Source organism: Panthera uncia, chromosome F1 (assembly GCF_023721935.1).
Source record: "Panthera uncia isolate 11264 chromosome F1, Puncia_PCG_1.0, whole genome shotgun sequence".
NCBI classification, from domain to species: Eukaryota; Metazoa; Chordata; class Mammalia; order Carnivora; family Felidae; genus Panthera; species Panthera uncia.
The window spans coordinates 66,074,062-66,086,804 of record NC_064813.1 but is presented as its reverse complement, the minus strand read 5'-3'; the positions used below and the strand labels follow the sequence as shown (position 1 = coordinate 66,086,804).

The window sequence follows — 12,743 nt, the reverse complement described above, 5'->3', positions numbered from 1 at the left end:
GTGCCTCAGAACGTTGCATACGGTGGTGAGGACGTGTCCCTGCCAGGTGCACCTGGGAGCTGAGATGGCTTAAAGAGTAAAGAAGTTCTTTGTCTCTGGGATTTGTTGTTGCATTAAAACAGAGAACAGGATTGGAGAGGGGACACTTCCACATTGGAAGAGCAGAAGTAGACAGTGCATGGGGTCTGGGAATGTCGGCAGCTGGACGATGCTAGGGACGTAGTTCGAGTTCAGTGATAACTTTGAGGACTTTTGTCTTCATTTTTGCTTCTAGAAGGCTTGAGATAATTACCACTTATCTTTGATTTTATCATCAGTCATTTGTGTGCATGTGTGTGGTAAAATACACAACATAAAATTCACCATTTTTTAAAGGTATTAAAAAAAATTTAAGTTTATTTATGTATTTTGAGAGGCAGCAAGCACAAGCAGGGGAGGGAGAGAGAGAATCCTAAGCAGGCTCCATGCTGCCAGCACGGAGCCCAACGCAGGGCTCAAACCCACAAACCGGGAGATCGTGACCTGAGCCAATATCGAGTCGGACGCTTAACCAACTGAGCCACCCAGGCAACCCCTGATTTACCATCATTTTTCAGTGCACAGTTCCGTGATCTCAAATACACTCACATGTTTGTGGGCCATCACGACCATCTAGCCACATAATTCTTCACGTCTGTATAATCAGTTGGTTTTAATAGGGAATCTGCCCCTTACGTACCTTCCAGTCGTAAGCAATGTGTTTAATTTGTGCTCATGCAGAAGACATGAAAAAAAACTGAAAGGAGAAGTCAGTACTCAAGTTTTTCATAGTACGAGTGGCTCTGAGCTTTTATCTTGCAACGCCCTGATTTGTGTATAACCTGAAAAGTAGAATGAGCAAATATTCCTCCCTTCTGCGTTCATTTGGCCTGTCGATAAAGAGTTTTGCTGCAAACAGGTATTTAAAAAGCTGGAAAATGTGGTTTAGTCCACATTTGCTTTGAGATCAAACTTTTGAGATTCCCCATCCCCCCTTTTTAAGGCAACTTCTGTTATTCTTACCTAAGTCGTGTGTGTGTGTGTGTGTGTGTGTGTGTGTGTGTGTGTACGTGTACATGTACATAGCCTTGCTTTTAAAAGCAGTGGGAAGGGGCACCTGGGTAGCTCAGTCAGTTAAGCACCCGACTCCTGATTTCAGCAAAGGTCATGATCTCACCATCATGAGATTGAGCCCCGAGTCAGGCTTAGTGCAGAACCTGCTTGGGATATTCTCTCTCTCTCTCTCTCTCTCTCTCTCTCAATAAATAAACAAACAAACTTTAAAAAAAAGCGGTGGGGAAATACGGAAGGATTTTAAACAAGACTTCAGTGGAAAAAATGGATTGGAGAAGTTCATGGCTAGAAGCTGGTAAACCACTTGTTGTAATGTGGATACAAGATGACAGTGTCCTGGTATAGAGAGCTGGTCACATTTTCCTGACCAGCATTTCCCGTACTGTCTAAATCATGATCAGACTAATGGCCCCAATGACCACAGGCACACGTAGGGGAAGAACTGACCTCAGGACCATGTCATCTGCTCCTTTCTCTCCGGGACCCAGCCCCCCTCCAAAGCTGCAACCCACAGCTGTCCCTTATTGGTGGTTGTACCGGGACACATTGGGAAGACTGGGGAAGCAGGTGGCGTGGGCCAGACATTGTTGGAGTCATGTTGGGATCATAAGTGGTTTTGGAGTAGAGAAAGTCGAGGTTGAGCAGAGGGCTTAGGGCTGGGAATGAGCTGCTGTGGAAGGTTAGAATTGGCATGGAGGTTAGCTGGCATGGATGGGGGAAGGCGGTGCGAGAGGCAGACAGCTGAGGTAGTTTAGGGGAAGGTCGAGGAGAGTTGAGGTTAAGAAAATGGAGCTGGTCAGAGGTGGCACTGGGTGGTGTTGGGTACCGGGTGGTGGCCAGTTGTTAGGGGGTGATGGATGCCGGGGGGTCGTAGCTGCCAAACCACTCCCAGTTTCCGATTCTCTAGGAGGACTTCAAAGTCAGCGCGTAGTAGTACTTACCGCTACGAGTTATGGCGGCGAAAGGATACAGCACTGAACGAGCAAAGGGAAAGGACGCCGGGCAAAGTGGAGGAAACCAGGTGCAGCCTCCCGGAGTCCTTTCCCAGTAGAATCACACAGGGCACAGTTACTTCCGCAACAAGGTGTGACAGCGGCGTGAGATGTTGGCGGCCAGGGACACTGATTAGATTCACAGTGCCTGGAACTTGGGGTCATGTAGCCCTTATTTTCTTAGCATTACTGAAATAACAGACTCCCAGAAGGAAAGCGGGTATTCAGCCTAAACCACGCGGGCTGTTTCTATAAATAGCGTAGACCTGGTGAGCCACTCTTAGCGTTTCTGGGGATGCTGGGGGTTCCTGGATGGCCGCTCAGAGGCCAGCAGGTGAGCAGGCCTCTCTGGGGACAGCAGCCCGGGGCCTGCCCTTTCGCCCCTCTCTGTGGGGTCCTGGCCGGCAGCAGGTGGGCGGGGTGTGGGGCCGGGTGAGGCAGGGTCCAGAGCAGACAGGGTGCAGGGAACAGGGGGTGCCTCCCCTCTGCCTGTGGCGTAAACAGAACTTCGTCTTCAGGCCTGGGTGCTTGGTCACAGCCTCACTCCACCAGCATCCAGGACAGTGATACCAGTAATTTGCAACAACAAGATACTAAGGTTCGAAGACCAAGTGAATTTGGGTTAAAATGAAATATCTTTACCTAGTTTTTCTCAAAGACTTGAAATGTGAAATATGCTAATACGTGTTGTAATTATTCAAGAAATGAATAGCTGTTCAGCTTTTCTCCGATTTCTCAGCCATAAGAGCATCGGTGCATTTTCTGACTAGTGAGCATTCACCCAAACTCCTTTTGGGAACTGCTGCCGTATCGACCTGTGGTTTTCAGACACGGCCCAGGAGCCCTGGAACGCCACGGGTAAAAGGGACCCAAGTCAGTAGGGACCGTGCCCGTCTGGTTCGTCACAGTGCATTGTGCGCTGCGTGGGCGTGTGGCAGCACATCACATGTTTTTTGAATGACTGGATTAAAGAATGCATTGGCATCTTTATTAAACGGTAGACTTGAAACTCGTCTCTTTCCTGGGAAGCCTCCCCTCCCCCCCCCCCCCCCCCCGGGTCAGCTTATTCACGGGGCCTGACACACAGCAGGTGCTCTGTCTCGGTTGGATGATTGGAGCACTGCTGTGGCTTCAAAGATTTTGGCTGGAAGAAAGGTGAAAATTATTAGCCAAAAGGAAGCGAAGTGTTCCTGGAGATTCGATTTAATTATGTTATATTAAGAGTTGCATATAAGTATTTTAAACATCTTTCGGCTCCCAAGAGATTAGGGTTATTTTTCTGAGATATTTTCAACATACGATTGAATACAAAAAAACACAAGATACAAAAATAGTAAAACAGAACTCCTGTCCTCATTATCCAGATTAGAAGTAGATCATTCCCATTATCTGTGCTTTGCACAGTCCTGCCCTTCACCCCCACTCAGGAGTCAGCATTATTCCCAATGTGCTGATCCTTTCCCCTCCTCTGTCTCCCAGTGTCACCACGTATATGTATCTTCCCCAATGAATGAATGAACGAAGATAATTGTATCTGCTCCCGGTGACGGTGTGTCCCCAGGGCTTCACAGCCTCTGTGACGCTCACTCTTGTCCTCCTTTTTCCCAGCATGCTGACTGAATGGCAGCTCTCTGTGCTGGTTTTACTTTACATTTCCCCGATTTGTAATGAGGATGAAAATCTTTCCGTGAGTTTAGTAGCCATTTGTTTTCCTTTGAAAAGTCTCCTGTGTCTTCTGCCCTTTCTGTACATATTCTGGGTACGGATCCATCACCCAGGTGACTTTTCCCTTTCCACTGTGTTTCAGGTCGCAGCGGCGATGCTGACCAGGACGTCGAGGCTCGTCCCTGGGGCCCGGCGGGTGAGTCCTGACTGAGCCGCAAGCTCTGTGCAGACTGTCTGTGGGTGGGTTTCTCATTTCGAGACGGGTTCGTTGTGTCCAGAACGAAGTCCTCTGGAGAGCTTCGGCCGGCCAGCGCTTCGGTGTCCAAGCTGACGCTCGGAGAGCAGCCACAATTCCTTTTCTCTGCCACGCGCTTCGCTGCAGGCCGCCCTGCCAGTCCGCAGGTAACCGGTCTCAGCAGAACGGCGGTGTTCCAGAATTCACCCTGTCGTTGGAGAATTAACATTAAAAAAATACAGATAAATAAGCTTGGTTGCGGTCCTTTAGTAACTTTTATTATTGTCTACCTGGATTAATGATTATGAAAAATAAGTTGCTGGGCGCCTGGGTGGCTCATTTGGTTGAGCATCTGACTCTTGATTTCGGTTCAGGTCATGATCTCCCCGTTCATGAGATTGAGCCCCACGTCAGGCTCTGTACTGGGTGTGGAGCCTGCTTGAGATCCTCCCTCCCTCCCTCCATCTCTCTCCCCCCCTTTCTCCTCCCCCCTCCTCCCCTCTCTCCCTCTCCCACTCCTCTTCCGCCTCTCCCCCACTCCCACTCTTTCTCTCAAAATAAATATTTTTTTAAAAGGGCCCAAGATTGGGGCGCCTGGGTGACTCAGTCGGTTAAGCGGCTGACTTCGGCTCAGGTCATGATCTCGCGGTCCGTGAGTTTGAGCCCCGCGTCGGGCTCTGTGCTGACAGCTCAGAGCCTGGAGCCTGTTTCAGATTCTGTGTCTCCCTCTCTCTGACCCTCCCCTGTTCATGCTCTGTCTCTCCCTGTCTCAAAAATAAATAAAACGTTAAAAAAAAAATTAAAAAAAAAAAAAAAAAGGGCCCAAGATGGAGTCACTTATAACAAAAATAAGTTGCTTATTTAGAGTTTCAGCATCTGATTGTTGAATAAAATAATCAATGAATCATATATAAAAAAGACCCATTATGTCGCTTTCCTCCATTCTTTCATTTATTGAGCACATATTTTCTCAGTACCTGCCATGGGGCAAGTGCACAGGACTCTAAGGGGACCCATTTCACCATCGATGGTTAATGCCGTGTTGGGCATGTCGTGTGCCGGGCACTGTGCTAAGTGCTTTATTTCTTGCGATCTTCACGGCCGGCCCGGGACGGAGAGAATATTGTTGCTTCACAGATGCAGAAATTGAGGGTTAGAAAGGCTAAGTAAGTTGCTTCAGGTGACACTGTGTGAAGCTGTGGAGCCCAGACCAGATCCCCGGTCCGTCAGCTGCAAAGCCCGTGGCCTCAAGCGCTGTGCTGCGCCGCAGGTCGTGGCCCGTGCTCTCCGGGAGCTCAGGGCCCGGTGGCGGAGTCACGAATAGACGGAGGCTGCGGGGCAGTGCTGGGACACCCGGGCGGGATCAACGGGGCCCCCAGGGAGCTCCCGGACCTGAGTGCTGATGGGTGTGAGCCGGGCCAGGAGGGCTCCACGCTTCCATCCGCCCTTTTAATTACAGCGTAGATGGTCCCGAGGGGGAGCCCTTCTTTCTGTAGGACTCCTTTTCCCAGGGGTTCGTGATGAAATGTGTGCAGGTAAAATAACCCATCGTTAGAAAATAAAATGAAAAACACAAAACCGAGGCTCAGAGGGATGGATTGTGGCCTCAGCTAATCACATTAAAGGGTAAAATTTGTTCTTCCTCAGTGGCCGACAAGAAAGACCTGAGGCTAGACTGCAGTGAGAAGTCAGTGAGTGGAATTCTGCGCTTTTTGTAGGTTGATTTCAAGTAACCTTGATCAGGGGCGTCTGTGTGGCTCAGTCGGTTGAGCGTCCGACTCTTGATTTCTGCTGGAGTCATGACCCAAGGGCCGTGGGATCGAGCCCCGTGTCCGGCTCTGGGCCGAGCATGGAGCCTGCTTGGGATTCTCTCTCTCTCCATCTGCCCCCCCTCCCCTGCTCGTGCGTGCTCTCTCTCAAAAACCGAATGTTGTTCTGCTCAGGAACCGCATGATGTTCATTCTGGAACATGCAGAGGTGGTTTTCCCTGCAAACACGACACTGTCTGGGCGGTGCCGTGTATAACATTGTAAGGAGTAAGGAATCCATTTTGCTAGGTTTTAATTTGCTGCAAAAAGCAGTTAACTAAAAAAAAAAAAAAATCATAGGATTCTTGTAGAAATACCACCACCTTGTGGCCCTTGAATAGCTTTAATTTTCTATTTGCTCCTCTTAGAGACCTTGTGCTTTGTCTCCGGTTAGAATTGAGAAAACGGAGTAGTACCAATACCAGGGCGTATCATTCAGGTTGCTGTGCTGATGTAGCCGACCCTGAATTCTCATTGGCTTAACACCACACGATGCTGTTTGTGTCGTTACGTGTTTTGTTTGGTTCTTGCCACCGCTGCGTCTCCGAGATGGTTTGCAGGCAAGTGCCGTGTGGGAAGCGGTCGCGTGGGGTGAAGGCGCCATCTCGGCACGCTGAGTTTAAGGCTGAAACGATTATTTTGTGCCACCTCATAAAAGTGGACTCATTTGGGTTCCCCGACAGCTTTCTAGCTGGTATTTTTGCCTCTAAATTGCCTCTTTGTCTTTCCTAGTCCCAAAGATCTGTCCTCCCAACGAAAATGTTTAACCTGCAGCTAATCAGAAAGCATGGCTGGTGCCCCGCCCATGTCGAATTAAGACTCAAAGCGTCTGCGTGCTGATCACGGCCACGGCCACGGTGGGGGGGACTTCAGCCTACCCTTCTAGTCTCTTTCTGCGTAAACTCCATTTTCCAGCCCTACAGTGAATCTTTTCATTCCTACTAAGGCCTGTTACCCTTAAGCTCAGTTTTGGGGAGGGTTCTCCAGTCAGCATTTGCTCAGATCTGTCTCTGGAATATCACCCCCCAGCCTGACCTCTCCTCAGTTCGGGGGTGTCCGTGAGCCGTGTGCGAAGTTGCCCGCAGAGCGGATTCCTTCATTCCTCATTATACATCCTTAACCAGAGATGGTTCCAGGGCACGGCTGGCAGGAGAACTGCTGCGGAGAGTGGGATAATACCCCTCGCTCAGGAACGCTGCACTAACCCCGTCAATAACAGAGGCAACCCCGATTACTGGGCGAATGAGAAGGGGACGGTCCCGGCCGGGGCCGGGGCCGGGGGCACGAGGGCACCCTGCCCCCGGCCGGCTTTGGCCGTGCTGTGCTCCTGAACGGTCTCCAGATTTGTCCGCTTCCATGTGGGACAGGGCCCTGTCCCCACAACACGAGCCTCAACAGAGTCCGAGTATGAGTAACGGGCTTGGACTCGGAGAATTATGAAAATAAGCGTTCTTTTGACGTAAAACTAAAATGTGTACCACGGTTTCCCTGTTGCGGACGTGGCTCGAAACCTCAGTTCTGTAGCAGGCATTAACTTCAAAACATGGAAACGGTTTCTTTTCTAGTTGGACCCTGGACGCCTTTTGCACACGGGATCCCAGGCCCCCCAAAGCCTTGCCGCTCACCTGGACAACCCGGCCCCAGATGATAGTCCCAGAGCAGTTTCCCGCACCAGTGAGAAGGACCCGGTGAGTTGCTGGCGCGTATGTGGATTTTCTTCAAGTCTTACAATTTGTGTCGCTATTGTTCTGTGTATCGGGAAAACCGAAAGCGGGCGAGACCAGGCAGGTCTTTATGCGGTCACTCAAGACCGAATTCTGCGGCCCAGAGCGCCTCTTCCCCGTCCCGGGCTCTGGTAACCTAACACTCGGCTGGGCCCGTCCACACCTGTTCTGGCTTAATCCCTGCCGCAGAGGCCTGCTCGTGCCCAGGATTTTGCCGGCATAAGGCGGGTACACAGTACATGTACTGCGTGAATACTTAAGCCGGTAGTTGTCGATCTTGCTGTGCGGTGGGTCGGCAGACGTGGCCTTACGGACAAGTTAGTAAATATTTCAGGCTTATGAGCCAAAGTGGTCTCGGTCACAACTGCTTAGGTGTGCCGTAAACGAGGGGGTGTGGCTGTGTGCCAATAAAACTTTATTTACAAAAATGGGTACGCAGCCATAGTTTACCGACCCCGGTATGGAGAGTCCTAAAGAAATCAACTTGCTTGCCCAAGATCACATAGTAGGGCACGTACAGAACACAGTTTTCCCATTTGTCTGGTGCTATTTTCCACCTTCCTGAGTGGACTTCCTAGTGTCTGGAGGGAGAACTAACTTGATGTGCTGAGAAGAACACAGTGTGTTTGTACCCAGCAGTACCCAGGGTTGCATTTTCTGGCACAGGCCCCCTCAGGCCGGATGCTGATTTGTGCCCTTCCCCGGCGTTACGGTGGCCTCTCATAAATGCCATTAGTCGTGTGCTCTGTGCTTACATGTGAAGGGAACCACTAGCTTTTCTTCTCCGTTTTTGTACCTGGCCTGCCCCCGGAGTCTCCCCACCTTAACACACGCTGCGCACGTGGACGGGGTGGGGAAGAACTCATCACCCGAGACACCGTCTCAGTAGGGTGTTTTGTTTATATCTCTAGCATTCACCTACTTTCAAAAGCAGAAAATAAACTGAAGAAGTGAATGAAGTCACTGAAGTGTTTTTGAGCTTTCCCTGTAACTGTAGTCCCTTTATCTCCAATTCCTCTGGGGTTTCTATGGAAACAGCGGTATGCAGATGATCTTGTCACGTGACTGGAACATCTCCATACCCAGCACGGAAGAATCCAGATGGCAAGAATTGTCTCTTACCTCCACATGTAGGGTGTACGTTGCCGAGCAACTGGCTTCGTCATTTAGGCCGAGAGCAGCTTTATATACACGCTGTGGATTTGAGGACAACAGCCAGCCAGCACTTTTTGTCTAAGCTAAGAGATGAAAGACAGTGGGGTGCGTGGGGGGCTCAGTCAGTTAAGCGTCCACTGGCCCAGGTCATGATCTCACGGTTCGTTGAGTTCAAGCCCCGAATCGGGCTCCGTGCTGACAGCTCGGAGCCTGGAGCCTGCTTCGGATTCTGGGTCTCCCTCTCTCTCTGCCCCTCCCCTCCTCACACTGTCTCTCTCTCTCTCAAACACTAAAAACAATTTTAGAGGCTTCCGGGTGGCTCAGTCAGCTAAGCGTCCAACTCTTGATTTCAGCTCAGGGTATGATCTCGCAGTTCGTGCGTTCAAGCCCCACATCAGGCTCTGCGCTGACAGCGTGCAGGCCTGTTTGGGATTGTGTCTCCCACTCAGTCTATCTCAAAAATAAATCTCTATTTCAAAAACTGAAAAAGATTTTTTTTATTCAAAAAAAAAGAAGAAGAAATGAAAGCTCGTTCCCAGCCCTGAGAGATGAAGTTTCCCTAGTATGGTCTAGTGGGCCCTTTCCATTTAAGCGTCACTTTGTCTCTGGCCCCGTTCACACCTGTCTGCATTTTTGTTCCGCAGGCCAGGCATGGGGAGCAGCATGAAGGTCTCCACTACAACATCCCCCTCCAGGACATGAGGACCCTGTTCCCCCACAGCCTGCCTCCTCGCTTTTCCATGCAGGTGCTCAGGAGGGGAGGGGAAGGGAGCTGCCGGTGGCGGAGGGTGGGATTAAATGGGTAGAAAACTATAAAAGATGGAATTTGAATCTAAGACAGATGAATTCAGCTATTGACTATCTTTTGTGAATAGTGCTGTGACTATCGTTATTTTAAGTCAGCGTTTGTTTGTGGTTAATCATCGGGAGGCAGGCAAAAATGTTCTCAGATAAACCTGTCGCGCCGCTTTCGTGTTACCCACCTAACAGATTTCTAGAGACTTCGGCATTCAAATAACTATGATAAATTTAAAATCTGTCTTAGCAAAACACCATGAAAATGACCGCCATGCTCTAGAAAACAAAATCACGATGTAGAGCCAAACAGAAGTGATACTTGGAATAGATGCATCATTGTTCTTCATTCTCCTGGGTTTTCAGAAAATGTAGTTTCGTGGTTGTAACTTCAACCCGAAGATGTAATCTTGGGTTGCTCTGCAGACACTGAAAGAATTCATGATTAACTACAGGCGTGGTCTGTTGGCGTAACTGGTCCTTTGGACTAACTCCCGCTGAATTACTCTCAGCCCCAGAGATCGTTCCTTTCTGAAAAAGGCGGCTTGATGGTGCAGGTGATTTTTAGCTCAGGAGCCAGAGGACGGCTTTCCCTCTGTGTGCTTTGTTTCAAGAGAGGAGATGAGACACTAGTAAGGGAGCTCATTCTAGGCCACAGACAGCCTTGGCATCAAAACTCTTAAATGTGGAACTAGGGCACAGCCAGAAGAAGTGGCCTGTAATGGCACTTGAACCGTTTAAAGACCTTTGCCGGGAGGCCTCCAGCTGGAGGGCCGTGAGGGCCCAGCGCTAACCGTCTCCGGTTGCTCCCAGACCAGCGTGACCACCAGTGCTCTGCAGAGAATTACTCCTACGTTCTTTCCATAATTGCCATTTATGTGAAGGCCAACTCCCTCACCGTTGTTTGTGTACTTTAGTTCTGTCATATTGCCTAATATGGCATTTCTGTTTTAATGTCTGTATCGTGTTCTTGAAGGTTTCACTTTCCGTTAAGTTTGAACTTGCCCGTCAAGTCCTTCTCCGGTCCAATTGCGTGGTTAGGATTTCTTCAGAAAACACCAACGCAATTTTAATCCTTATCTGATACACTTGTGAGTAGTACTTGTTAGATATTTGTTCTTGTCAGCAGACATTGTTGAATACTTTATGTGCACGGTGGTGTCACGCACACCTGTGCCTCCCAGATTTTTCCACTGAAGTACTTACTCCTGGTGACCAGAGACAAGCAGGGACGGAACTTTCTGTGTTGGTTCTCTGGCATGTCTGTGTGCCGGTGTGTCCAGCATGGGCGGGGCAGCAGCTGGTCACACCTGCTCCTGAGCTGTCACGTATATATTTCCAGAGAAATGTCCAGATGGTTCCAGTAATAAGAATTAGCTAAAAATAGATTTAAAACAATTAACATTTAGAAGCACCTGGGTGGCTCGGTTTAGCGTCTGACTTCGGCTCAGGTCATGATCTTATAGTTCGTGAATTCAAGCCCCACATCCGGGCTCTGTGCTGACGGCTCGGAGCCTGGAGCCTGCCTCGGAGTCTGTGTCTCCCTCTCTCTCTTTCCCTCTACTTGCACACCCGCTCTTTCTCTCTTAAATAGAAACATTAAAAAAAAATAAATAAAACGACGTTGGTTAAATACTTACCATGTGTCAGACACTTTGTTAAGGATTTTACATTCTTTTAATACTTTTATTAATCCTAACTGGTATACATAGCTGTGTGACAAGATAGCTATAGACAGTTTGTAGATTTCAATTAATGATGTAGTATCTGCTTCACTAATAGAAATAATCAGAAGGTGACTATTGTGTTACATGGTGTGGGACGGTGTGTTTCAGATTTTAGCTAAATTATATGGGTAGATTTAAAAATTCAATACCAACCATCTCTTCAGTGACTAAATGAAAACTAGGCACTTGGATGCTCTGGCTGCTGCATCAGGCTCAGTGTGTTCCACACCCCACGCCCCCTCCTCTTCCTCATCCATTAGGTGAAAACATTCAGTGAAGCTTGTCTGATGGTAAGGAAGCCAGCCCTGGAGCTTCTGCATTACCTGAAAAACACCAATTTTGCCCACCCTGCTGTGCGGTATGTTCTCTGTATCCTTTCCGGCCTGCCCGAGCTGTCTTGGGCCAACGCGGGGAAAGAGGAAATCAAAAAGTGCTATTTGGGGGGCACCTGGGTGGCTCAGGCGGTTAAGTGTCCAACTTCAGCTCAGATCACGATCTCGCGGTTTGTGAGTTCGGGCCCCGCATCGGGCTCTGTGCTGACAGCTCGGAGCCTGCTTCGGATTCTGTGTCTCCCTCTCTCTGCCTCTCCCCTGCTCGTGTTCTCTCTCTCAAAAAGTGCCGTTTGTTGACAGAAGTGTCCTTTCCGATGACATTTTCCTTAACCACAGGTGCTTTAGACGGGGAGAAAGGGACAGGAAAAACCCTCAGTCTTTGCCATGTTATTCATTTCTGTGCAAAGCAGGACTGGCTGATCCTGCACGTTCCGGATGGTAAGAACTTCCTTTCCTCACTGTCGAGGTGGTCGGATGGGGCCCGGGGGCCACGGGGGCTCTGAAGAGGCCTCTGCTCCCGATGCAGGCCAGCGTGAGCTGCTCAGTCATGACCTCACGGTGGCCACAAGCGGGGTGCATGGTGAGGTCAGCGTAGCACCAGGAGGTTCAGTGAAAGCTTCCTGGCAACTTCTGAAGTAAGAATGGAGCATTCTGGCCCAGCAGTCCTCACTTTGATGTAGCGCCCAAGACCGTAAGCTCCCTCCTTCGAGGTCAGCACAGGCTCTGTTGCCATCAGTGAGCAGTTCTGATTAGCCGGGGGAACTCTGACACGGGCTGTTCATCAGCATTCCAGAGCCGTCAGCATGGGTCTTAGAACTCTCTTCCTTTGCATACACCCCACGTTTTATTTGGTGTTGTGTGAGCACCCGTGTTTTCTAACTACGTTTAAAAACTGCCAGGAAGCTACAGTGACCTTTCGTCCACGTGGTGTGCCTCGTGTCCCGACTGTAACCAGAAGGTCTGATCTCACATGGGCCAGCCCAAAAGTGACCCTTTGAAGCAAGGAGACTTCAAGAAATACGCAGTGGGTTCTTAAACAACACGGTTTAAACTGTGCCGGTCCACTTACACACAGAATTCTTGGAGTAAATAGTGTCTTATAGATGTACTTTCTCTTCCTTATGGTTCTCTTAGTCACATTTTCTTTTCTCCAGCTTGTTTCGCTGTGAGAATACAGTTTGTAACACATATGGCATCCAAAATGTTTGTTAATCGACC

The 12,743-nt window shown here is 49.4% G+C and overlaps 1 protein-coding gene across 4 annotated transcripts in view; it reads left to right on the top strand.

The window, feature by feature from the left end:
• Positions 1–12,743, top strand: part of DAP3 (death associated protein 3) — a 320,245-nt gene that overhangs the window by 300,852 nt on the left and 6,650 nt on the right. For 3 of the 4 annotated variants that reach the window (XM_049634866.1, XM_049634867.1, XM_049634865.1), the window contains 5 exons: positions 3,892–3,945; positions 7,358–7,480; positions 9,316–9,417; positions 11,454–11,562; positions 11,871–11,963. In XM_049634866.1, coding sequence (XP_049490823.1) covers positions 3,904–3,945; positions 7,358–7,480; positions 9,316–9,417; positions 11,454–11,562; positions 11,871–11,963 — 469 coding nt within the window. In that variant the 5' untranslated portion in view covers positions 3,892–3,903. Of the gene's footprint in view, positions 1–2,937; positions 3,772–3,891; positions 3,946–7,357; positions 7,481–9,315; positions 9,418–11,453; positions 11,563–11,870; positions 11,964–12,743 lie in introns of those variants that run through there. The other variant, XM_049634868.1, reaches the window with a different exon arrangement.